Source organism: Quercus robur, chromosome 2 (genome assembly GCF_932294415.1).
Source record: "Quercus robur chromosome 2, dhQueRobu3.1, whole genome shotgun sequence".
Lineage (NCBI taxonomy): Eukaryota > Viridiplantae > Streptophyta > Magnoliopsida > Fagales > Fagaceae > Quercus > Quercus robur.
In genome coordinates, this window is record NC_065535.1 from 35516229 (window position 1) to 35542581 (window position 26353).

At 38.2% G+C, this 26353-nt stretch overlaps 3 protein-coding genes across 3 annotated transcripts; 2 read left to right on the forward strand and 1 right to left on the reverse strand.

Moving 5' to 3' along the window:
• Positions 1-8870: 8870 nt before the first annotated feature.
• On the forward strand, positions 8871-10321 carry LOC126698319 (uncharacterized). Its single transcript, XM_050395468.1, has 2 exons — positions 8871-9247; positions 9718-10321. The coding sequence occupies exons 1-2, from the start codon at positions 8871-8873 to the stop codon at positions 10319-10321; spliced, it is 981 nt and encodes a 326-aa protein (XP_050251425.1).
• Positions 10322-13290: 2969 nt separating this feature from the next.
• Positions 13291-13803, reverse strand: LOC126698327 (uncharacterized). The gene has a single exon (XM_050395477.1). It carries the CDS (start codon positions 13801-13803, stop codon positions 13291-13293), a length of 513 nt encoding a protein of 170 aa, XP_050251434.1.
• A 7551-nt stretch (positions 13804-21354) lies between these two features.
• LOC126713512 (probable arabinosyltransferase ARAD2) lies at positions 21355-26138 on the forward strand. The gene is made up of 3 exons (XM_050413270.1): positions 21355-22011; positions 24356-24609; positions 25451-26138. The coding sequence occupies exons 1-3, from the start codon at positions 21405-21407 to the stop codon at positions 26000-26002; spliced, it is 1413 nt and encodes a 470-aa protein (XP_050269227.1). The 5' UTR covers positions 21355-21404; the 3' UTR covers positions 26003-26138.
• Positions 26139-26353: the final 215 nt, after the last annotated feature.

Sequence of the window (26353 nt, forward strand, 5' to 3'; positions counted from 1 at the left end):
AGATTCTCATTCGTTCCCCAAATCTAGACCCAATTTATGACATTTATTAAACATCTCTTTTTCTAATTTCACGCTTTATTAATGTAGTGATGGAAAAATAAAGTACATCTTACACTTTCTAATTCTGTTTAGTTGTGACTTTGCGGCTTTAATTGGGCTTTGGAATCCTTGGATGTGGGGAAAAAAAAAATGAGATATACAACAATATTACAAACACAATAAATTTCATAAATTTTATCACAACTTGTTGGGTTGACAGATTGTGATTCATGCAACGTCATTTTCATTTAAAAACTACTGACATCACTTTTATTGTACACAATCACAACAGCCACCTCAAAGGTAATGAAATTTGTTGTGATTTTAAACTTACTGAAAATAAATTATCCCTCTTTGTCACCATAGATGTAGTGAAGGTATAAAGTAATTGTTTTATAAATAAGATAATACTAGTCGCTAACCCGTGCAATGCATGGGATAATTAAACAAAATTTAAAGTAGCCTTCTGAAGAATTTACACATACTGTGCAACTGAGCCTTAATTTCTCATCAACAATAAAAACATGGAAATTCAAAACATGGAAAGAAAATAAAAATTACAACAATTAATTCCATTATCTTTCATGCTATACTTTGTAATTGTACGGAATTAAGTCAACTCAATTTAAGTAGTTGTAAAAAAATTGGCTTCTACTATTCTCTATTCTATAGAGATATGAACATATTGGATTTCTCAAATAATTACCGGTATTGAAATAAAATGATTTATTATTGAAAATAAGAAACAAAGAAAATCTGTCTATAGTTTAAGAAACACAATATACTAAAATTAAAGAGATAAAATTTTCGAAGGACAAAATATTATAGATAATTTTAGAAACAGATTATACACTTAAAAGGGTTAGTAATTTATAGCACTTACCCCCCACTATTAGTATACAGACACCAAGTGCATTCGTTGTAACCCTTTGAAAGAACCTTCCCCAATTGGACCCTATCAAAAAAAAAAAAAAAAAAAAAACACCCAATTAACAAAATTGATCCAAAAGGGTCTAAAAAGCATACAAAATCAATTCAAAAAACAAAAATATGAGACAAAGTAATTACTTTCCGCTGCCAATGAAATCGTCTTTTGTATTGCTGTTCCAAACTGCAACACTTATCTCTCTAAGGCCTTCAATTAACGAAAACACAAACTTCTCTTGGAATACTGGAGTATTATGACCATCTATACACACACACACAAAAAACAAAATCAGCATAACTCACTATAACTCGATAGAAGCCTCAAAAATATAAAGAGAAATTAAAGGGGTTGAATTTGATATTTACGTTTGGAGAAAGAGAGTTTGCAGAAACTGTGGCTTTATATTTCTTAACTTGAGAGAGGGGTAAGGTTGCTAGGGTTTTGAAGTGTTATAATGTTTTTATTTTTATTTTTTATTTTTTAAATATTGTGCTGACATGAAAAATTGTGGTGCCAGCAGAAGCTTCGGTTTTATATATATATATATATATATATATAGATTATTAAAAACCAAAAAATAATTGGCTTCGTAGCTCATCTCTGCTGTTGATTTATTTAATGGGCCACACCTATATTGTGTGCAATTGCATAGGCTGAAGGCCCAATTTATGAAAAAAAAAAAAAAAAAAAAAAAAAAAAAAAAAAAAAAGGTAAAACCAAATTCCACTGCCAATATAGCAACCTTGACCTATAACTATTAAGTAGAGTAGTGCTACAGACAAACCAAGATAGGGATGGTTTGATATGAGCATGAACTCGGCTTCACATAAGTTTATTGAGATTGAGAACGATTTAACCTTCTATAAATATTCAAAATAGGATTATAATTCTATTTGATTTATGGGGATCAATTGACTCTGGTGTCTTTGCTTATTCCAAAATCTCCACATTTGGTAAATAGTTGTTGCAAAAACAAACCTACCCTCTTTCCCACTAGCATTTTACAACCCATTGCATAATTGCAATTTTATCACAACTAGTTGGATTTACAAATTGTGATTAATGTAATATTATTTTTATTTGGGAATCACTGACATCACTTTTATTGTACATCAATCACAATCTGTCATCTCAAAAGTAATGAAATTTGTTGTGATTTTATACTTACCAAAATAAATTATCCCTCTTCGACACCATAGATATAGTGAAGTAAGGTATCAAATTGTTTTTAGAAATAAGATGATATTATTAAAAACCAAAAAAATAAATTATCCCTCTTTCACCAACTTTCTAATCTTTCTTGTTGCTATTGGGTTGGTGGGCTTTGAAGATCATTTCTGCCATGGATTTATTTAATGGATCACACATATATTGGGTGCAAGTGCATAGGCCAGGCCCAATTTAAAAAACGAAAAAAAAGTAAATAAAAACAATTTGCTACTGCCTGGATTTGAACACCATTAATATATATATTAACAGATAAAGCTTAAAGAAAGTTCAATTTAAAATTAAAATCTAATTTTGCACCATGTGTCTAAATTTATGTGAGGACCATATCATAATTATTCACTTAAGTTTTTTAATCTTTGTGCTAAATGAATTAATGAGTGCAAAATACTCCAAATCTAATATTAATGAACTATAAAATTTAAATAAATAAAAAAACCAATCACATATACTTAATAAAAATCATCATACAACAAAAATCACCACACGTTCTACCTTAATAAAAATTACAAAAAAAAAAAAAAAAATCATTAGTAGTAGTAAATTTAGGTAAGAATTTTAATATGTGACTAATTACGTTTACTTTTTTTTAAAATAATTTGACTAATTATTTACTATATTTATGATAAAAATTGTGTTTAATTTTAAATGTATTCATACGTATGCATGTGTTACATGCTATTTTTTTTTTTTTAATAAATTGACTAATTATTTATATTTTTATAATAAAAATTGTGTTTAATTTTAAATGCACCCATGCGTTTGCATGGATTATATACTAAATTCTTATAATCAAAGAATTGCCAATGTGCTATAGCGGACTTGATGTTAAAACTTCTCATTATTATTTTAATAATCCGAAACTATTTTATTAGTAATATGAAGTCTGAACCTACAACTACCAGTAGTGTTAAAACAAACCAAGGTAGGGAGCTTTAATGAAAGCATGAACATTATTGACTATTGAGATGACGAGTACTTTAGGGTATGTTTGGTAAATAAATTTAAATATAGTTTTTTTGTTTTTAAAACTAAAAAAGCGGGTCCCATACTTAAGTTTACTATTTCCTAATTTCATCATGCAAAAAATATGATTTTGAAAACAACTAAGGATGTTTTCAGGATTAAAAAAAAAAAAATGTTTTTAATGATATAATTATAAATAAAATGAAAACATTGAACCCATACCACTTGCATGAGCTCTTATCTCACTTCAATTCAAGAACTCATCATTATGAAAAAAAATTAATCTAAAAATTAATTTAAACAATTTTGTCCTTGCATTTCTTTGTAGTTTTCTTCTGATGCATCATCTAGTTCATGTTGAAAATCAATCAGGTATATCAGTGTTGTGTGGTTATAAAAATTTAATTTTAAAGATAGTCATCGACAAACCACAGCAAACTTGGAAACTCATAAGCTTTCCTCAAGGAAACCAGACTGTTACAATATAAACATTACGAGCGAGACCTCATTGCTACTGTGGGTGTTGCAGCCTGCAGGTACTTGCTATCTACTATTACTTTTTGTTGGAAAATAACTTTTCTTTCAAAAATAGAAAATTGTCTCAAACATCATTTTTTTTTTAAAATATAAATTTCTTGGATAATTGTTTTCAAAAATGGGAGTCAAACACACATAATGCAAAAATTGTTTTCTAAAAACTGGTTCCAAACCCAATTTTTTAAAAACAAAAACAAGAATCCACGTACGAAACAAGCCCTTACCTTTTATAAATATTCAAAAATAAGATTATAATTCTCTATTTTTTCCTCAAAAAGAAAGGGGGATTATAAATTCTATTTGATTTGCGGGCACTAATTGAACTTTAAGCCATTGGGTTTATGATTTATGGGCACCAATTGAATTGACCCTAGAGTAGTGCCTTTGTTGATTCCCCAATCTCCATATATGATATGGTAAATGGTTGCGAAAAAAAAAAAAAAAAAAAAAAATCCTACCCACTCTAATACCAAAATTGATGCAGGACCTAAGGTGTTAAGAATCAGTACCTAACTATTAGAAAATATCCAAACTGAATTTCATTAATTACGGCTCTTCTCAAATACAAATAAACCAAGAGCTTATATAGAGCTAGAGCTTTTTGAAATTAAAGAGATAAAAGATAACAACTAATGAAAACTAAACCTAATTGAATTCAGATACTAACCCCTATCTAATCTCAAATCCAATCCCTATCTGAATAAAAGTCTACAATTATTCAACTTCCTATAAGATAAATACAAAAATCTGAAAATATAAAATCTAAAATAATTTTGGTTTTGCTCCTGCATCAAGTAGAGTTTGTGGAGGATACATTGAATCAACTTCAGCACGAGGAGAATCTATCTCCAAGGTTAAAAAGAAAAAAATCTGGAACTAGCTGAGGAGCAAAAGAAAGTAAGACAAGCATAGCAAGGAAGGGAGAGGGATTGTAGTGGACATGGGCTGAGGATCCGGACTTACACCAGTTGTGCAAGAAAAGTCACACCACACTCACACCCTTTATAGTGTGGTGGGACTTGGTTTAATAACATTCATATTTTGTAATTCATAATAATAGAAAATGCACTTTGTTAATGGTCATTTTCGCGACAAGTTTTATGGTTTGACAAAATGGCTAAGCTCAATTGCTCTGCAAATCCGACTAATGTATCTTATTAGTGTCTTTTGCTTTGTTGTATGGCCCAAGCCCATGCAAACAGTTGGGGAATTAAGTAGGAATGGTTTGGTGGGTGGGTTAGTTCCCATTGGACTCTTTACATAGGCCCAGCCCGTATGTGCCATGAAGTGGGCTAGGGATGCTAGGGGCATTTAGGGCCCATGAAGGAGGTCTAGTGTCAGAAATTTCCACCCCAGATTTGGCTCCATGCTTTGGGTGATTGTGCCCCTAATTTTCAACCCAGCTTCATTTTCCACACCAAGGCACAGCTGACTCTAAGAAAAAGGCTAAACAGCCTAGCCTACTCGGCCACCCAAATGCAGTTTTCCAAGGCCTACAAAGACTAGAGACAGTAGCTATGAAGAGGAAACTACTTTGTTTCCAAAATCATGCAAAAAGCAACCAAACCTTTCCCTAAGCATAAAACATAATACACCAAGTCATAGAAATAGCATCTAAAAGGTCCAAGGCCTTCCTCCCAACTAAAAAACTGGTCACAAGCATCCCCTAAAACTTGATATAAATATGCATCACCAGCCCACAAGAGAACAACAATGTTTTCCCTACAAAAAAACCCAAAACTTTGACACAAAAGCCTAGTCAGCTACCTAATGTATGGACGATTTGAAGGCTTGAAGGTGAAAATACTGATAAAGGGGAACTCTCCCTCTCTTCCTCGAGACCTCCCTCAATTTCTTCCTCTCGATAACTGCGTGCTGAAATTTCTAACTTATGAACATATAGTTTCTGCACTTTCTTGTGTTTTCATTTTTGTATTGGTCTCTCTTTCCATAAAGCACCATTAGCCTTTGTGTACCTCGCATTGCGAATTTTGGGCTTGACTTTCCAAATGACAGACGAATTTAACGAACCCAAAGGGAGTTTTGGGCTCATTTCTGCAATCTCGGTCTTTGTCGCAAAATGTCCCCAACATTTTGGTGACTCCGCAGGGGAGTCAAGTAGCTAAGGAATGAGAAACCATGCCTCCTTAGTAAAAAAAACCAACGTACGTCCCACACCATTATGCCATCTCAAGGGGCAACCACTGACGCTTCCTTTTTGAGGAAAGTACGTCTTAATGAAGAGGTTAAACAAGCCCCTTAGCAAATGAAGGAATTATTTGAAATGATGCGAGGCATACAGCAGAACCAGGACAGCCTTGCTCAGGCTATCCAAGACATTGAAGAATCCAACAAGGCTCGCGATAAGGAAAATCCACGGCGAGAGGAGCTCACACTCGAAAAAGGTCAAAATGAAAAGGTGGCGGATAATAGTGAAAAGATGAGGTAGGACAAAGCTAGTGACGCTCTTGATGCTAATAATGATTCTCAATATTTCACACTTGCCAACATAGCAAAGCTCATTGAGAGGGAACAAGGGAAAATCTCCAAAGTGCCAAGGCAATTCGTTCACCAACCTCCTTACTCGTCTGAGCTATTGCACATTTTCACATTTTCACATTTTCACTCTATGATGGACGACGAGGAAAAGCTCTTGAGCATGTAAGCAAGTTCATAGATACTATGGGCCCATATGTTAGTGATTCAGAGTTATGCCTTCGCGAGTTTTCCAAGTTGCTTTCTGACAAGGCTTACTCGTGGTACATCACGATCCCAACCAGATTGATCAAGTCTTGGGAGGACATGGTGGAGTGCTTCTGTGGGAAGTATTACCAAGAGCAAGAGGAGATTACGTTGATTGGGTTGCACAACACTAAGCAAAGGACCAGCGAAGATTTACTCGATTACATACGGCAATTTCGAGATACAGCCCTCGAATGTCATGTGAGGTATGAGGAGCATGAATTGGTTGAAATTTGCATTGATAATATGTTCTCTGAGTACAAAATTCACTTTGAGAATTTGGAGATCAAGAAATTTGCTCCACTACTCCAAAAGGCTAGCAAAACCGCAGCATCTTGGAAGATAAACGAGAGAGCTTGGAAAACAAGTAAGCGGTCAAAGACTGATAAGAGGAATGCTCCCTAAGCGCTCTTGGTGGCTGCCAATGAGCCCACTAGCAAGAAGAAGCACGAGAAAGGCAAGGCAATTGAAGAATATCCACCCATATCTTGCACGTCAGAGGAGTTGAGTGTCATCCTTGACTGATGGATCGCGGACGGAGTGGTAAAACTATACAAGATTGATAGAGAGCCAACCGAGGAAGACAAGAAACATTCACGTATCTGTCGCTACCACAAATATGTTCATTACCAAACTGTGGAATGTCACTACATACGAAGGTTGTTTCACAAGAAATTGGTAGACGGCACTCTCGAAGTAGGCTGTGGCACTCAAGGTGTACAAAGAAATCCTTTGCCTCAGCATAACAGGGGAAAGGGGATAGTCACTGTGGTCATACATGTTGGCAACAAAGAAGAGGATCTCATGATATCCGCCACACTTACTCTAGTCGCTATTAAGACATTGCAAAGAAGTCCCGCATTTCATTCGCTGTTCAACCAATTGGGATTAACCCCCAAGGCTAGAACGGCAGCGATAGAAGCTATAGTCAGCATTGCGTCCTCATCCGGATCCCATTGTTTTACAGCAAAAGCTCACGCAAGTCGAGCCTTTCTAGAGACAACCAACGCGATCACCTTTACTGATGAAGACATGGAAGTCCAATACCTCGATCACAAGAGGCCATTATATGTCTCAATAATAATAAATGAAGTTCATGTAAGGAGAGCCCTCATAGACAACAGCTCATCCCTCAATGTTATTCCATTAAGTACGCTTGTTGCAACAGGCATTTCCCGAAGAAAAATACAAGGATTGCCAATGAAGATTACTGAATTTGGAGGAGGATGTGAACATACCATTGGACACATTCAGTTAGTACTAAAGGTCAAACCACTCATGGGACTCACCACATTCCATGTTCTAGATTCTTCTGTGTCCTACCATTTGTTATTAGGAAGGCCATGGCTGCACAAGCACAAGCTTATATCGCCTACCTACCATCAATACTTAAAGGGATGCTTAAACGGAAAACCGATTCGTATCCCAACCAATCCTACTCCTTTCAACCAATCAGAGGCTCATTATCTAGAAGCAGCATTTTATGATCAATTGACCATAAGTGGAGAAGACACAATTGTGAAGCCCTTGGGCACCCCTTTGCCTAGTTGGGAAGACATTAAAAGAGGGGTCTGAAGTGGACTTACGAGATCTCCTTGAAAGGAGGAAGAAATGCAAAGAGCGAAAGGAGATGACCTATGATGCTCCAAGATGCGAGAAGATTCAGCTGCCTGATGGGCGCACTAGTTATCGCTTGTGAAGGCGCACAGGGCCTGAATGAGCCAAGCAAGAGGGCCTCAAACTGACAAAGGGGGGTTGTCCTATCTCCTACTGCCTATTAGGAGAAACATTTGATCCAACTAAAAGAGAAGTGATATCGCAAGAAGTGTTTACCCCGCCTAAGCTATCACCAATCAATGAGGAACTTGAAATAGTCAATTTAGGCAATGATCATAATATGGAGCTGCCTATCTCCATCAATCCCTTACTCACACCACTTGAGAAAAAGGAATTAGTGTCTTTGCTTAAAGAGTATCGTGATGTGTTCGCATGGCAGTACGAAGAAATTCCAGGTCTAGATCTTGAAATGGTGGCTCATACTCTTAATATTGAACCGAGAGCCAAACCAGTGGTGCAGCCAAGGAGGATTTTCCATCCCAACGTCGAAGCTCAAATTGTTCAAGAGGTTAAGAAGTTGTTAGCAGCAGGGTTTATCAAGCCTATTGAACACCCACAATGGTTCTCAAACATAGTTCCCGTGAAGAAAAAGAACGGAAAAATAAGATGTTGTGTCGACTTTCAAGACCTGAACAAGGTCTTTCCAAAGGACGAGTCTCCTCTCCCTAATATGGACCTACTTATTAACTTAGCTACGGGTCATGAGATGTTCTCCTTTGTGGATGGTTTTAGTGGCTACAATCAAATCAAAATGGCACCAAGAGATGTAGTAAAGACCACATTCTACACTCCTATCAGAAATTTCTACTAAACCATGATGCCATTTGGGCTTAAGAATGCAGGTTCCATGTATCAAAGAGCTATGACAGCTATCTTCCACGACACGATGCATCAGGAACTTGAGGATTATGTCGACAATATAGTCGTAAAGTCTAAAACTAGAGAAAGTCATGCGAGAACCCTCAGGAAAGTCTTTGAGAGATGTCATCATTACAAATTGTGCACAGATCCTTTGAAGTGCGCATTTGGGGTGACAGCTGGAAAATTTCTAGGATTCCTTGTTCATCAAAAGGGAATCGATGTGGACCCATTGAAAGTGAAAGCCATAGTCACGATGAAACCCCTAACATCAGTCAAAGAATTGAAGTCCTTCATAGGAAAGCTCTCTTACATTCGAAGATTCATACCAAGGTTAGCAGCAACGATCGCCCCATTCACCCTATTATTGAAGAAAGGCGTGAAGTTTCAATGGAGCAATGAACACCAATTAGCTTTTCGCAAATTGCAAGAGATGATGACCAGCCTACCTACTGTTAGGTAACCAATGCCAAGCGTGCCACTGCGACTTTATCTTGTCTCAAATGACAAGGTTGTTGGAGCTTTAATCGCACAAATAGGTGAAGATGGTACTGAGCAGCCCGTATACTACGTGAGTAGAGCCCTTAGAGACGCAAAAACTCATTACCCAAGAGTTGAACGCACTTGTCTATCTTTGATATATGCGGCACAAAAACTACGACATTATCTCTTAGCCTACACGGTGCACTTAATGACGAAGTCCAATCCGATAAGGACACTCTTGCAAAGGCCTGTTCTCTTAGGTAGGCTAGCACAGTGGTTACCCCAACTCTCCGAATATGATATGGTGTTCGTCATGCCAGGGTAGTTAAGGGTCAGGCAATAGCGGAGCTTCTAGCCCAATTCCCCGGAGAAGACATCTCACAAATCACAGATGAAGTGCCTGGAGAAATCGCAGAGGTGGCATGCCTAAAGGAGAATAAATGTTTGTGGGAGATGACATTTGATGGATCTTTCATTTCCACTGGCGGAGGAGCTGGTATTGTCCTAGCTAATGGGGAAAACGAAGCCCTATCCATGTCTTTCAAGTTAGACTTTCTTTGCTCTAATAATGCGGCGAAGTACGAAGCAGATCTTAATGGCCTAGCAATAGCACGAGAAATGGGAATCAAGAGGCTCAAGGTGCGGGGAGACTCGAATCTTGTGGTAAGTCAAGCGAGGGGTGACTTCTCTCACAAAGAGCCCTCGCTGGCCCCATATCTAGCAATGGCTCAGAGGCTGGAGGATCACTTTGACGAGTTGACCCTAGAACACACGCAAAGATCAGACAACCGCCATACTGATGCCTTAGCGACACTTAGGTCCAAAATCATGTTCAAAGGGGAAAGCACCAAAGTTACCATCCATAAAAGAAGCATCCTCATTACACTACTCTTGCAAGAGGAGTTTAAAAATAGGACCACATGAGCTGAAGATTGGCGAGCACCTTTGAGAGATGCCTTATTGGAATGGGGAATAGAAATTGATGTCAAATAGCTCTAAGACTATACGCTTGTTGCTAGCGAGCTTTATTGGAGGCTACTTAGAGGAGTGTTAGCAAGGTGTGTAAATTTAGAAGAAGTAACGAAGAGGTTAAGTGAAGTTCATGAGAGGACCTGTTGTGCCAAGAACGAAATCCCCCTCTATCGATGCCTCCAATGCTTGAGTTATTGTTGGCCTGATATTAAGACCCAAGCAAGCGAAGTGCAAATCCGTTGCCCAATATGCCAACATGTGTTCGATAGGGCAGAATCATATGCTATCCTCCAAACGACTGATTGGAGAACACCGTTTTTGGAATTCATCTTGGAAGACGTCCTACCTACTGAAAGGAAGGAGGCTTATTACCTCAAGAAGCTAGCCAAACGCTATTCTGCTGAAAAGGGGATTTTTTTTCATAAAGAATACAATGGTGAGCCGCTGAGATGTTTGGGCCTCGCAGAATCGCAAGCTGTAATGAGAGAAGTTCACGGTGGAGAGTGTGGAGAGCATCAAGGGGGAAAGAAACTTCACGAACGACTCTTATTTGCGGGGTATTATTGGCCTTCGATGAAGAGGGACACCACTGAGTTTGTTAAATGCTGCCACACCTGTCAAACGCATATGAGCCTCATCCATACCCATCCCATGAGCTTGCAAAACATGAGCACACTATGGCCTTTCCATACCTATGGGCTTGATCTTATCGGCCCCATCCATCCGCCATTGAATGGCTACATTTTAATCCTTGTCGCCACCGAATATTTTACGAAATAGATGGAAGCTATTCTGCTCAAGAGAGCGACAGGGCCAGCTATGACCAATTTCATCAAAGAGCACATCCTCTACCATTTTGGGATTCCGTACAAGATTGTGAGCGACAATGGTACTTCGTTCATAAACAAAGATGTTCGAGCAATCACCGAGTATTACAAAATCAAGCATCAAAGGTCAACCCCTTACTACCCTCAAGGGAATGGACAAGCGGAGGCAACCAATAGGGTCTTATTGGGAATTCTTAGTAAGATGGTGTTTAACTATGTTGGAGGTTGGAATACACATCTTCTCGACACACTTTGGGCCTATAAAAGCTTTACCAAAATGGCCACTGACTTTTCACCATTATCTTTGGTATATGGCACCGAAACCATCTCACTGGTGGAGTTGATGGTGCCAATAGCTCGCATATTGCAGGGCTAAGAGCTTGAAACAGATGTGAATGTGTGCTGAGGCACGAATGGTGGACTTAAAAACAATGGATGAAACGTGCGACATCGCACATGAAAGGGTACGGCGATACCAACAGCAAATGAGCAACATGTATGAGCAAAATGTGCGCGAACGGATCTTCGTGGAAGGCCAACTCATTCTTAGAGTAGCAAATTATGTAAAAAGAAACGTAGCAACCCCTTCCAAGTTTGCGCCTAATTGGGAAGGCCCATATGTTGTGAAGGAAGCTGATGGAAGTGGGTATTATCGCCTTTGTAGCATGGACAAGTCTGCCATAATGGACCTCATCAATGGCAAGTGGCTCAAGCTTTATCACGCTTAGTGAAGTCAAGAAGTTCTGGTCTATTTTGGGAAACATAGGTATCGTGCGTCACTTGTGTTTTTTCTTTTTTTTTCTTTTTTTTCTCTAAGGTGAAAAACACCATCTCACTCTTGAATTTGGGCGTCATCCGCCATGTGATTTGCATTTTAGTTTATTACCTTACACTTTCTTGTTGGAGACATGATGTATGAGTATAACGAATCAATGAGAATGCCCACTTTCTTTAAAAAAAATGTCATCATCACATTCTCGTTTTGCTTTTTCCCTTTTTCTGATATATATATATACACACACACATGTAAGCGCACGTCTCTACATGCGAGACTACTATGCTCTAAAGAAGGTAAAGGAGGCCAGGTGGGTACCCCTTCAACGACAAGCCTTACAAAGTGGTAAGGAAGTCAATGAAGTAATGCCATGGCTAAATCCTTATTTGCAAGAGGGAGCCTGACATCCGCTCAAATGTACACCTTACAAAATAGTAAGGGGACCAACAAAAAAAAAGGGGGAAGGGCAATGACGCACGTTTATACCTAAAACCTTGCAAAACAGCGAGTGGGCTTATGAATCAAAAGCTAGCGTCAAATACTATAAATTAACAAATGATACATTTATTAAGCGATGGCTGATTGTTGCTCCAACAGAGCTACTAAGTGTGAGGATACAAATGGTGTCATAACCCACCATAGGTAAGGATGGTAGGTGTACTATTTAACTACAAACATAGGAAAAACAAAACCATCCCCCTAGAAAACGACAAGCTAGCATGATTTGCAACGCACATAAATACAATCCAAAAAATGCCAGCATGATGGCCTTACATTCTATATAGGGGAGGTATGAGAAGGCCCAAATCACCCTTTAAGGGCCACAATAGTCAAGCACCATGCTCATTGACACTTCCTTGGAGGATGGAATAAGGGTAAGTTGACTGCCTGACTAATTGCGACTTGCTTCTAAGTAGCAATACATAGCCTACAAACATACATGATCTCAAAGGAAGGTATGAAACTACTTTAATTTGAGTATTACAAAATAGATGCATACACACCCACAAAGCATGAACAACCTTTTTCGAAGCTAAACGCGTTTGATAATATATTTTGTACATAATATGTTTAGATACAAAATGGGGGTCGCATTAACCATGACAGGTTAATCTAAGCGAAATACCAAATACAGAGCCAAAAGGGTTGTTTAGTACATTTACACAACCTAAAACAAAAAAAAAAGGATGTGGGGTGTCTCCATACACAAGAACCGGGGAAAAAAAAAAGGCATGTGATAAGGAGACAGTGGAAATTCAAAGTAGGCCGTGAATGGTAGTGTTATCCAAGATAACAGCATCTAGAGGATTTCTTTGCAACTAGACCATCTTTGACTTCAGTATCGCGAGCTCTGGTTCCAATTCAAAAATCTGACGCATAATAGATGCCAATCGAATCTTCACATCTCTACGAAACCACGATGTAGCAACATCTCGAAGATGACGGAGAACAAAGGAAACTTCCAAACCAGCCTTATGTAAGTCTCTCACAGCATCCCTCCACTCAAACAACCGCTTTTCAATTAAGGCATTCACCTGAGTTTCTTGCATATCCATAAGCACCGCAGCCAAGATCCTCAATAAAGGATTCCCGACAACTGAACTGATTGTCAATAGCCCGATGAAATCATTGTGCCTAGTTCGTAGATGTTCCAACAATGGAACACACTCTGAAGGGACTGAGAACCAATGGATACATGTGCTTGGGCCTACTAAGTTGTAGAAATGGGAAGCCTCGTGCTTATTATTTCTATCTTGTTCAAACCTGCCCAAGAAAGCTTCGATGTGCTCCCCATTAGAAATGAGAGTTAGAGAATCAAGACATGTGGACATGGGTTCAATCTAAGAATTTGGAACAATGGTGGCATCGACGGGTGCCTCAACGCCCATACCAAGGGTAACCTAAACCTGTAGGTAAGTGGCATAAAGACCAGTAGAAATGTATGTATGAACTAAAATAATAAATAAATAAATAAGAAAAGAAAAGAAAAAAAAAGTGGAAGACGTATATGTGTGTGTGTGTGTATGTGTGTATACGCACACATGTATAGGAGCGTGCGCACCCCCAGAAGCATTAAAATACTCACTGAGGCTTTTACAATCACAAGCTTCATGTTGGTTGCCTCCCCGACAACATCAACTACCTTGCTCACATCCAAAGTCCCCTACGCACCAAAAGTCACATAGTATGAGCAGAGGCATAAAGTTATTATTATTATTTTTTTTTTTTTTAAAGAAAGGAAGGGGCAAGAAAGGAAGTTTCACTGTGAGGCTCACTGCGGTTCCAGTTGAACTTTCACTTGTCCCATTGTAGCTTTCACTTGTAATCTCATTGCCGGCACCCATTGAAGACCTTTGTTCTATGGTGATAAAGGAAGAGGCAGCAGCAATAGGTACTACAACATTCTCACAATCGTCCGACAAGTCATCTTCAAATGATTCTAGGATGTCCACTTTTCCTTTAGAAACCACAGGAGAAGAAGGAACCTAAAAAAGAAGAAGAAGGGGGAGCAATGTTAGTCTAGTGGAGTGATAGATAAATATATATATACATACATACATACATACATACATACATATATATATATATATATATATGTATGTATATATGAATGATAAAATAACCAAAACAAAAAATAATAATAAATAAAATATACCAATAAATGAAACAATGAGGAAAAGAGAAGGAAGTGGACGTACCTGGTTGTTAGAAACCTCAGGTCCAGGCAAAGGATGCACTGTGACAACACAATTTAAGGGAGAAGGAAAGGTAAGGGAGTGGACTTTTTAAGGTAAGGGAGAAGGAAAGGTAAAGGTGTCAACGGAAGTTTCTGATCTTTCCCTTTTGGCTGGGGGCTTGGCATTCAAGGCCTCACCATGCGCCAAAGGAGCAGAGACGCGAGCTTTAGCCATGGATTCATATTTTTTCCAAGGTTCAAAAACTTCGCCTGCGTATGCCACCCAAGCCATTACCTCATCATGCCAAGCCACAAAACCTATTTTCTCTTTCATAAAATATGCAACTAATCCACGATTGAATTTCATGTGGCGCGACTTATTAATTGGTGCCAAAGGAGCAGGAGGAAAAGTGCATTCATCCCTGCCAGCCGCTGTGTAATCATTGAACCTAACAGCTATCTCATTCCAATATCGACAGGCCCTCTGGGTAAGAACCCTAACTCTCATATTTTCAGGAAGCAATGCCAGCAGAGGTGCCTTATTCAAACAAGAACGCCCGGTTTGCAAAACGAATGGAGTCATAAAATGCTCATGGCCAAGGATCACTGGGTTCTCACTCGGCACACCCTGATCATACCCAAACTGACGCCTAACTTTGTGTGGGTTGTACCGTGCCCAAGAACCTGAGGGACCACAAGGAAATAACCAAAGCGGAGTACGAGCTAACAAAGAACTATATGCACTCACATCAAATTCAACTTCTTCATCCAACAACACTAACGAAAAACCATCGACAATGCTAACATATGGACACCAGATAGAGTCAGCCTACCTATCTATCAACTCGACCTAAGATAGTGAGGGAGACTTAACTCCTATCCACTTAAGAAGTATGGGAGGAGATTAGCAGAATTTATGTAAAAAATCAAGCTGGTTGTTCTTAGAACTTGGTGGATAGCACTTGCGAACAGCTGTGATGGAACGAGCGCGTGTTACGAGAGGAAGAGCACATTCCCACGCCCAAACTTGCAATAATGCCAAGTTCAAACAATTCACCACGACATAATATGGTGATCCCTCCAATTCGGAAATGTGAAGAGCATCCAAATAATTATACAAGTTACTTAAGCACATGGCATCCACAACGAGAGATTCGCCACGAGCTAGCAATATAGCAAGAGGAAACGAATATGCTTTTATATGATCAAAGGGGGACTCAGTTAACACATAACGACTCAACCAATAAACCATGAAAGCAGTACGGCGAACAAGGGTTCCCTCAAAGTTTTCAAAATACCAAACTCATGCAGCAAATCGAGAGTGCTTATTACATGGTCGAACATCACGGCCACTATGACTCGTGTACAATTGTTCAATGATACCCTCACTCCCTTCAACTGACACAATTGGCCATGGCCGCTTGTAACCCACTAGCGGCAACAATAAAATTTTCTCTACATCCTCTAAAGTTACAGTACCCTCTCCCCAAGCAAAAAAGAATGTGTGGGTTGCAGAGTTCCACCTGTGAACCAAACGTCGCAACCCAACAATGTCTTTTTTCATGTTCAGACCGCGGGACACCAATACACTACCATAGATTCAAGACCACTTCAATAAAGTCACAAACTCAACATCTTGCAACTCACTATCAACCCAATGGTCCCAATCAACAGAGTGGCCACATTCCATACTAAACATAATAGGAACGGGAAGTACCTCTTGGCAACGAAGTTAGAGCTCTGTCATGCTATCCAATGGTGGAAGGTTAAACTCATCAAAATCCACAATGTTAGACCCAATCTCCATTTTTTCCTCATTCGGAGTCGCGGGATCAAGCAGCAACGAAAAGGGAAAGGGCGAAGTTGTCGTGACTCATGGATCGTAAAGCAATCTCAACAGCGAGTCGTCAACCACCGACCCACCAGACGACGGCGAAGAACCACCACTATCCTTGGCTTGTGACCGCTTCGAACTCTTGCTGCCACCCTTGGAGAGTGATCGTTTTGAACCCATTTGGCTCTAATCATATGGTAGGAGGATAAGGCAAGACTAGGAAGATAAAAATCAAACCATGGGAAGAGCTGATCTCTTCACTCTCACCCTTGTACTCTTTCTTTCTTGACTTTCTTCTTGCCTTATTGGTCAGTCACGGTGATAGCAAAATGGAGTGACAGAGTGCCCAACATAGGAAAAATGGAGACCCATTCGGCGGAAAAAACTGAGAAATTCGTGTCCCTCTTTCTAAGGTAAGCTTAATGTTGGTGGGTGCAAACAAGTGGTGTGGAAGGCCACCCTTTTATGTGGGCCTGACCTTGACATGTCTTTTACCCAAGGAAAAGGTGTGGACCAAAAAAAGAAGAAGAGAAGAAATGGCTAGACAAATATTACATAAATGTATATAAGACAAAAGTCATAAAGGAACCTAACTTTGACATGCCTGTTACTTGAAGTAAAGAAAAAAAAAATGTAGACCAAGGAAACAAAGGAAAAAGGCGTGGACCAAAAAAAAAAAAAGGAAGAAAAGGGAAGGGAAGGGAGAGTGAGACAAATATTTTATGTGTATAGGACAATAACAATGATGGCAGCAACAACATGAGATGAGAAAGAGGGATTTTAGAAAGAAAAATAAAATGCACAAGCAATGTACTAGTCTGTGCAACGTACGAAGATTTAATGGACCATGCTATGATTCATCAAGTATTCGAAGCTTGCGAAAATTCTGTGAAGCTCACACGCATGCCGCAAGCACCACTCATGCGAGGGGGGCTAATGTTAATGGTCTTTTTCACGACAATTTTTATGGTTCAACAAAACGGCTAAGCTCAATTGCTTAGCGGATCCGACTAATGTATCTTATTAGTGTATTTTGCTTTTTTGTATGGCCTAAGCCCATGCAAACGATTAGGGAATTAAGTAGGAATGGTTTGGTGGGTGGGTTAGTTCCCATTGGACTCTTTACATGGGCCTAGCCCGTATGTGCCACAAAGTGGGCTAGGGATGCTGGGGGCATTTAAGGCCCATAAAGGAGGTCCAGTGTTAGAAATTTCCACCGAATGATTGTGCCCCAAATTTTAAGCTCAGCTCCATTTTCCACACCAAGGCACAGCTGACTCTAAGAAAAAGGCTGAACAGCCTAGCCCACTTGGCCACCCAAATGTAGTTTTCCAAGGCCTACAAAGACCAGAGACAGCAGCTATGTAGAGAAAACAATTTTGTTTCCAAAATCATGCAAAAAGCAACCAAACCTTTCCCTAAGCATAAAACATAATACACCAAGTTATAGAAATAGCATCTAAAAGGTCCAAGACCTTCCTCCCAACTAAAAAAAACTGGTCACAAGCATCCCCTAAAACTTGATATAAATATGCATCACTAGTCCACAAGAGAACAACAACATTTTCCCTACAAAAAAACCCAAAATTTTGACACAAAAGCCCAGTCAACTACTCAGTGTATGGACGATTTGAAGGCCTAGAGGTGAAAATACTAATACAGGGGAACTCTCCATTTCTTGTTTGGGACCTCCCTCAATTTCTTCCTCTTGGTGACTACTCGGTGACTACGGATTGAAATTTCTGACTTATGAACATATAGTTTCTGCACTTTCTTGTGTTTTCATTTTTGTGTTGGTTTCTCTTTCCATAAAGCACAATTAGCCTTTGTGTACCTCGCATTGTGAATTTTGGGCTTGGCTCTCCAAATAACAGACGAATTTAACGAACCAAAGGGGAGTTTTGGGCTCATTTCTGCAATCTTGGCCTTTGTCACAAAACATCCCTGACACAGTTTACATCACTAAAAGTTACTTTATCTATTTTATATAACCACTTTAACAATACATCCTGCATCTCATTATTACTAATCCTGTTAAAATAATCTATTTTCTATCCACACCAACAACAGTAATTGAACCCAAAACCTCGCCAACTCATGGCCAACCAAACCTACCGCAACTACCAAAACCCAAAACTAGATCCTCCAAGCCAACAAGAACCTACACCAAATGATCCACCCTAGCTACAGTAACCACCAAAATCATTGCGATCAAAATCCAAAACCAAACCCAGCAACACTAGTATTGACGACCTACCCCAACCACAATGAAAGTTGCGACAACCACAACAACCCAAATCTAAGAAGTGGGAGCCTAAAAAAATGAGGAAGAGAAGGGAGGAGGAAGAGTGCAAGAACAGATGATGACAACAACCCACCCTACCAACACCAGCATTAACAACAGTGACACAATGATAAGAGATAGAGAGAGAAGCAACAAGAGTGAATAAAACAAAATATGATATACATGTTGATATTATGGCAATATGTAAAATTGAGCAAATGATGCATGACAAGATGCGAGTGTTTTTGGTGTTTACCAAGTTTGGGTCGAGTTAGTTATTGGCTTATTACTTGTGATTGGATTCGATAATAACATTGTTTATATTTTTTAGAAATACGTGTGGGTGAAAAAGTATGTGAAAATACGTGTAATGTTGTTTAAACACTGAAAACTGTTGTTTAAACAACAGTAACAAACAAGCCCTAGATTTTAGTGTCAGACCAAATTCATGAATTCTAGATTAGTAAAATGGAGCCTCTAGTGATTAGACCTAACATGAAAAAGCAACCCATAGAGACGAAATCGATGGCTTTGGTTGGACACTATGTGATAAAGGAATTTGATGGTAGTGGGATTTTTCTCGGGAAAGTTTATTCAAGGGGTTGGTTTCAAGTATTACCAGTTCCCGATTTGAATGACTTAGGTTCGAGAAAAACACCCGACCCAATCCCTTATATCATAACAAGTCAGTAAAACCTTGCAATTTCGATTTTGGGTGCATGGAAGATGGATTTGGCTTCCTTTTAGTTTAAATTAGAACTTTTGTCTTAGCCCAAAAAAAAAAAAAAAACAAAAAAAACAATTTGTTAACCTATATCCATTATTATCAATATAATACCATACTCCATAAGTTGTTTTGGACTTCCTAATTCCCTGTGTGATGAATTGACTAGTATGATAAGGAATTTTTGGTGGGAACAAAAAAGGATGAAAAAAAATGGCTTGGTTGAGTTGAGATAAAATGTGTGTACCAAAAGCATGTGGAGGGATGGGATTTAAATAGTTGAAACCTTTGAACTTGGCACTTTTAGCTAAGCAGGGGTGGAAACTCCAAACTAGACATAATTTCCTTTTTTATCAAGTCTTTAAGGCTAAGTGTTTCCCTAATTGTGATTTTGTGCATGCTTCTTTGGGAAAGAAACATTCGTATATGTGGAGAATTATTGTGGCTGCTCAAGGGATTGTAAAGAAAGGGCTCTGCTGGCGTGTGAGAAATGGTAGGAAAATTCGGGTTTGGCAAGATAATTGGATTCCTAATTCATATTCACATAAAATTATCTCTCCTAGGGGTCTATTTCCACTGGACTATAAGGTTTGTGAGTTTATTGATGATGAGAAGAAATGCTGGGATTTGGAACTATTGAATCAAGCTTTTCTTCCTTTTAAGACCGAGGAAATTGTTGCAATTCCTTTAAGTATTAGATTACTTAAGGACAAGTAGATTTGGGCAGAAAATTCAAATGGCTTTTTCTCAGTCAAGAGTGCTTACAAGGTGGTTGTAGAGTTAGAGGCTAATAGAGAGATAGGTTCTTGTTCAAATGGGACCAACTTGCGTTAGTTTTGGAAAAGATTATGGTCACTCCAAATTCCACACAAGATTAGACACTTTGCATGGGGAGCAGCCTATGATATTTTGCCGACAAAATCAAATCTAGTTTGTAGGAATGTTTTGGGTGACAGTACATGTGAAGAATGTGGGGGAGCTTCAAAATCTTTGTTTCATCTCTTCTGGGAGTGTACTAAAGCTAAGGAAACTTTGAGTTTTTCTTCCCTCTTCCCTCTGCTGTCAACAACTCACTTTAGAAGTTTTTTTGAATTTTTATGGCACATTCTAATGGATGCTCAATGGGGAATGGAGGATTCAGGGCTAGCAGTGACAATTCTTTGGGCATTATGGAAAAATAGGAATGATGTGTGTCATGGAAAACAAAGAAAGGCTGGTATGAGTTTACTTAGTTGGTGCAAAAATTATTTGGATGAGTACTGGAATGTGTCCTGTTTTTCACCGAAAATTTCCGCACAAAAAGCATCTCACTACCTGGAAGCAAAGTGGTCTCCACCTAAATACCCTCTTTATAAGATTAATGTTGATGGTGCAGTCTTCTCATCTCAGAAAGTTGTTGGTATTGGTGTGGTAGTCACAAATGGCATTTGAAGCTGGCATCTTTTTTGCAAAGGAAGTGGGCACTAGAGAATTTATATTGGAAGGGGATTCTGCCGTAATAGTCCAAGCTTTAAAAGAAGTGTCACGTGCTTCATCTTCTATTGCTTATGTGATTTATGGATCTCTAACTAAATGTCATGAATTTCGAAATGTTGGTTTCTCTCATGTTTGACAATAAGGCAATAGGCCTGCTCATTTTTTAGCTAAACATGCTTTAGATCTGTTTGATTTTTCTGCTTGGATTGAAGAGTTTCCTTATTATTTTAGAACAAGCTATCATCTATGATATCTCTGTACCTTTAATTTCATGAATAAAGTTTTAGTATTTTGGTATATCATACCACTTCCTAGTGTGTTTTTTTTTTTTAGAGAAGGATACCACTTCCTAGTTAAAACCATACATTTCCTCCTCTGACGCTCTTAACAACAACTACTTCTTCTCAAAAAAAAAAAAAAAACAACAACAACAACAATATGGCTCTGAAGAACACCTTCACGCCCATCCCGTCCCTATGCTCAATCCCAACTCTCTTCATCTCTCTCACCCTCATCTGCACTCTCTACGTCACCCTCTTCTTCCTCTTCTCCAACCCCCAAACCCAAACCCAAGCCCCCCTTCACCACCTCAAAGTCTACATCTCCGACCTCCCCAGATCCCTCAACTATGGCCTCTTAGACACCTACTATTCCTCCTCCACCTTCGACTCTCGTCTCCCAAATAATCCCCACCACAAAACCCACATCCCCAAAAACCTCAAATTCCCTCCTTACCCTGAAAACCCACTCATCAAACAGTACAGCGCTGAGTATTGGATCATGGCTGACCTCATGACCCCCGACAACCTACGAACCAGCTCGTTTGCCAAACGGGTTTTCGATCTTAACCAAGCTGATGTCGTTTTTGTCCCCTTTTTTGCCACTTTAAGCGCTGAGTTACAGCTTGGAACAAACAAGGGAGTGTTTAGGAAAAAGGTTGATGAGAACAAGGACTATGAGAGGCAGAGAGAGGTTCTCGATTTCGTTACCAAAAGTCAAGCTTGGAACCGTTCCGGTGGCCGAGACCATGTCTTTGTTCTCACTGGTAATGTTAGTGTTTTGAGTTGTTCTTGATTCATTTTCCATTTTTTGTGTTTTTGGGTTCTTTTTTTTCTTTTTTTCTTTTTTCGATTCATTACTATTAATGCTTGGTATGTTTTTATTATTAATTTTGTACAAGCATGTTTTAATCTTGGTTGGGTTACTGAGAAAATGATTGAGGATAACTATAGGACACCATTACATTCAAAGATTGTGTTTGAATCTGAGGAGGGATAATTTCTGTTTTCTTAATGACCCATTTAAGGAAAACTTAAGTTTGAATTGTTCTTTATTTGACTCTGATCCCATTTGTATATTTGGATTTATTATTTATTCATTTTTTTGGGTTGTATTTTCTCACTGGTTCTATTAGTTTGATGATCCATTTTTTGTGTTTTTGGGTTCATTACTATTAATGCTTAATCTTTGTTGGGTTTCTGAGAAATTGGTTGAGGATAACAATAGGACACCATTTACATTCAATGATTGTGTTTGAATCTGAGGAAGGAAAGTTGCTGTTTCCTTTATGACCCATTTAAGGAAAACTCTAAATATGAATCTTTTTGCTTTGATTCTGATCCCAGTTAATTACTCAATCTTAATATTTGCAAGAAGTAATTAGCCCTCTCTCTCCTCTCTATTTTTCATTACATGTAATTGATTAAAAACCATTTTAATCCCCAACTAAAATGCTGTGGAGAGCAAATATTTTTACTGAGGTACTCCTATATTTTTAGGAAGGGCAAAACTTAAGTACAGTTACATATAGTTCCCTAGTTAATTTCAAACACATGGCACAAAGTGTAGCATTGAACAATATCTAGCATGAGATTGTTGATTGTGTCTTCCAGGATGAGAAGGGTGCCACCTTGGACATGGCATGTTAGAATAATGTTTAGATTATCAAAATTACCCTAATAGCCCAGGTTCAATGATAATGAGTTGAGATTATCTTTTCTGAAAATCATAACTTGGATATTTCTTAGAGACCTATTTGAATCCCTCTTGTTCGTTAGGAGGAAAAATGACATTTCAGTGAATCATAACATGGGTGGATAATTGGGGCTGTTTGGATATCATAAATTTACAAAGAATCTCATTGGTTATTAGTCACTCCCTTATTGTGGCTGTGGATCATTTTGGGCTAAAATAATAATGATCCAGGACTAGGAGTGCCCATTTCTTCCAAAACCTTTTAGAGGTTTTTTGGTTTTGCAAACGTAGTGATTTAGTAGGTGCTAGGTTATTTTCCATATCATTGTTTTGTGGCTTCTGTTCTTTCTGTTGAAACCAACCCCAGATTCCCCACAAATTTTGGTTTTAATCTGTTGGGTTTTTTTGGGTTTGAATTGTCTAGCTAGTACTTGGTCCTATAGATCCTTTCTTTTGAATGGATCCTCTCAACTTGATGCTGAGATTGGGCATTCTGAGAAATTGGAGTCTCATCTGGTGCAATACACACAGTGAAAGTTAATAATCTTCATTTGCTTCATTATAGGTGTAATTTGATTCGGCCCCTGTCCTATTTGTGGCAATGATCCTTGTACAATGGTTGACTTGTAGCTGTTTAGACGATGAGGAGCCTTAAATATGTGTTCCAGTTTCTGGTATACATGCTTGGTCAATATTTCTCTTTTTTCTTAATCAAAAACGATCAGGTGTTAAAAGTCATAAAATAACTGTGCATCTTTGAGGAAAATTCCTCACCTTTTGAACCTTTTAACCTCCTTGTTATGTATCTTATCTTCATTAACTTCCCTTGATGAACTCCTAGAAAACCTAATTTAGACAGTTTCCGTTGGGTTTGGACTAAGTTCTATGCCTTGAGTATGTGGGAAAACCAAATAAACAAATTGAAATTGTTGAAGATGCCTTAATGTAGGAGAAACCATTTAACTCTGAAATTCAAGTTTGCTTTTGTGTTTTAGTTAAAATTTTGGAATGGTTGCCTGTATCCATCTGAATTTTGGGTAACATGAAGCTATTTGAGACAAACCAATTTATATTTCCAGTTTCTATAGGATGTTTATTCAACTTGGTACAATTAATTTCCTTGAATCTGTTCAAAGTTCAAGTTTTGCTACACTGTATCATCTGGTGGATGTCAGTGTAGATTATAACAAAATCTTTCAAGACTACTGTGAAAACTCAAACTTCAGTTATCATCAATTCATCATTAATGTGAAAACTAAATTTAGGTGAAAACAGTCATTTTTTGCCTGATTTATCACACTGCTTGACAGTGTGAAGAAAGAAAATAAACAAAAGATTTGTTGTATGTTTTAGCAGCTTATAGTTTAGTCTTTGGATTGTCAGGTTATGTTAAAACTTGAAGCATTCTTTGGCAGACCCAGTTGCAATGTGGCATGTCAGAGCTGAGATAGCCCCAGCTATTCTCCTTGTGGTAGATTTTGGCGGATGGTTCCGGCTTGACTCAAAATCATCCAATAGTAGCACACCAGATATGATTCAACACACCCAAGTTTCACTACTCAAAGATGTTATTGTTCCATACACCCATCTACTACCTAGATTGCAATTATCAGAAGACCAAAGACGCCAAACGCTTCTTTATTTTAAAGGGGCTAAACATAGGCACCGGGTCAGTAACATCTAAATCTCTATTGCAGTTTGATATGCTATGTTTCCTGCTTTCCTTTGTTCTGCAATGTTCAACTTCCTCAATTTAGCTGTACTTGGCCTCAAAAACAGCATCTTATGTTGACACCTTGGACTCAATAGGAGGAAATATCACTTGAAGATAAATTCCTCCTGCCTTATCGCCTTAATACTCTTCATTACATGTATATTTATTTCCAGTCACTTTTTCTCTACTGACTAAACTTCCCCTCCCCCCCCACCCCCCCCTTCTCTCTCCCTCTCTCTCTCTCTCTCTCTCTCGATAACAACACCTTATGGCCTTGCCTGGTTTGTCATGCAAATGTCTTAGCTCTTTTTAGTAGAAGGTTTCTATTTCACTTGGGACACCTCAGAATAGGTAGCTTTGGCATCTTGTCTTATGATTGCTTCGACAATTTTTACCATCATTTGCATTCTTGATTATTATGTGATACATCAACACTTTTTATGGTGTAAGGGCATTTTAGTTTCCTTATATGTATTTTTTTGTGTGTCTCTTTTGATAAACAATTGACAATCTTGGCAATTTTTAGAAATAGGTTTTATGCTTGTGTGAAATAGATGAGATGATGTCTATATTGAAGACTTTTCAAGGTTATTTATCCTGCTTCATAATTGAATTAAAGTATACATAATACATTTCATGTTTTCTTTATCATTTTTTAGTGTGATAAACAATAATTGACACCCTACAACAGTAATACAAAAGAGTTTCCCCGTTTCAGCTGCCTTTTTGGATTATGAATATTCCTGAATATCCTACCATGCATGCAACATTGATTATTATCTTTTTCCATTAACAGGGAGGCATAGTTCGAGAGAAATTGTGGGACCTGTTGGTTAATGAACCAGGTGTTATTATGGAAGAAGGCTTCCCTAATGCTACTGGGATGGAGCAGTCAATTAGAGGGATGAGAACATCAGAGTTCTGCTTGCACCCAGCTGGGGACACTCCCACTTCATGCCGACTTTTTGATGCCATTCAAAGTCTCTGTATACCTGTTATTGTCAGTGATAACATTGAGCTCCCATTTGAAGGTATGGTAGATTATTCAGAGTTCTCAGTTTTTGTGGCAGTTAATGATGCTTTAAGGCCAAATTGGCTAGTGGGTTATCTCAAAAGCTTTTCTGAGGAGCAGAAGAATAAATTTCGACAAATTATGGCTCATGTTCAGCCTATTTTTGAATATGACAACGGGCATCCAGGAGGTATTGGGCCAATTAATCCTGATGGTGCTGTGAATCACGTATGGAAAAAGGTTCATCAGAAATTGCCCATGATTAAGGAAGCCATAGTCCGAGAGAAAAGAAAACTACCTGGTGTATCAATTCCACTTCGCTGTCATTGTACCTAAAATCAAAGTTTAATTTCTCTATTCATTCTCTTGTATTCTATTTAGCTACTGATAAGATTATGATCCACCAGTCATGTGAGACATATTCTTGAATGCCCTTTACCTTTTATTCTTACAATGTTTTTTATTCGTTAAATATTATAAAATCATAGCCCTTAAAGAAATTTGTTTAATGCTAAAGAACTAGATAGCAATCTTCTTTCTTAATAGAGTTTCTATCTTTCATTATCAGCTGATATCTTATTAGGAATGAATAGAAATTAATATGCTTGGAATGTTCAGTCTTTTAAACCTCCCCGGATCTACCTATTTCTAGAAGTTTTTCTAACACGTTGAAGTTTGACTTAAAAA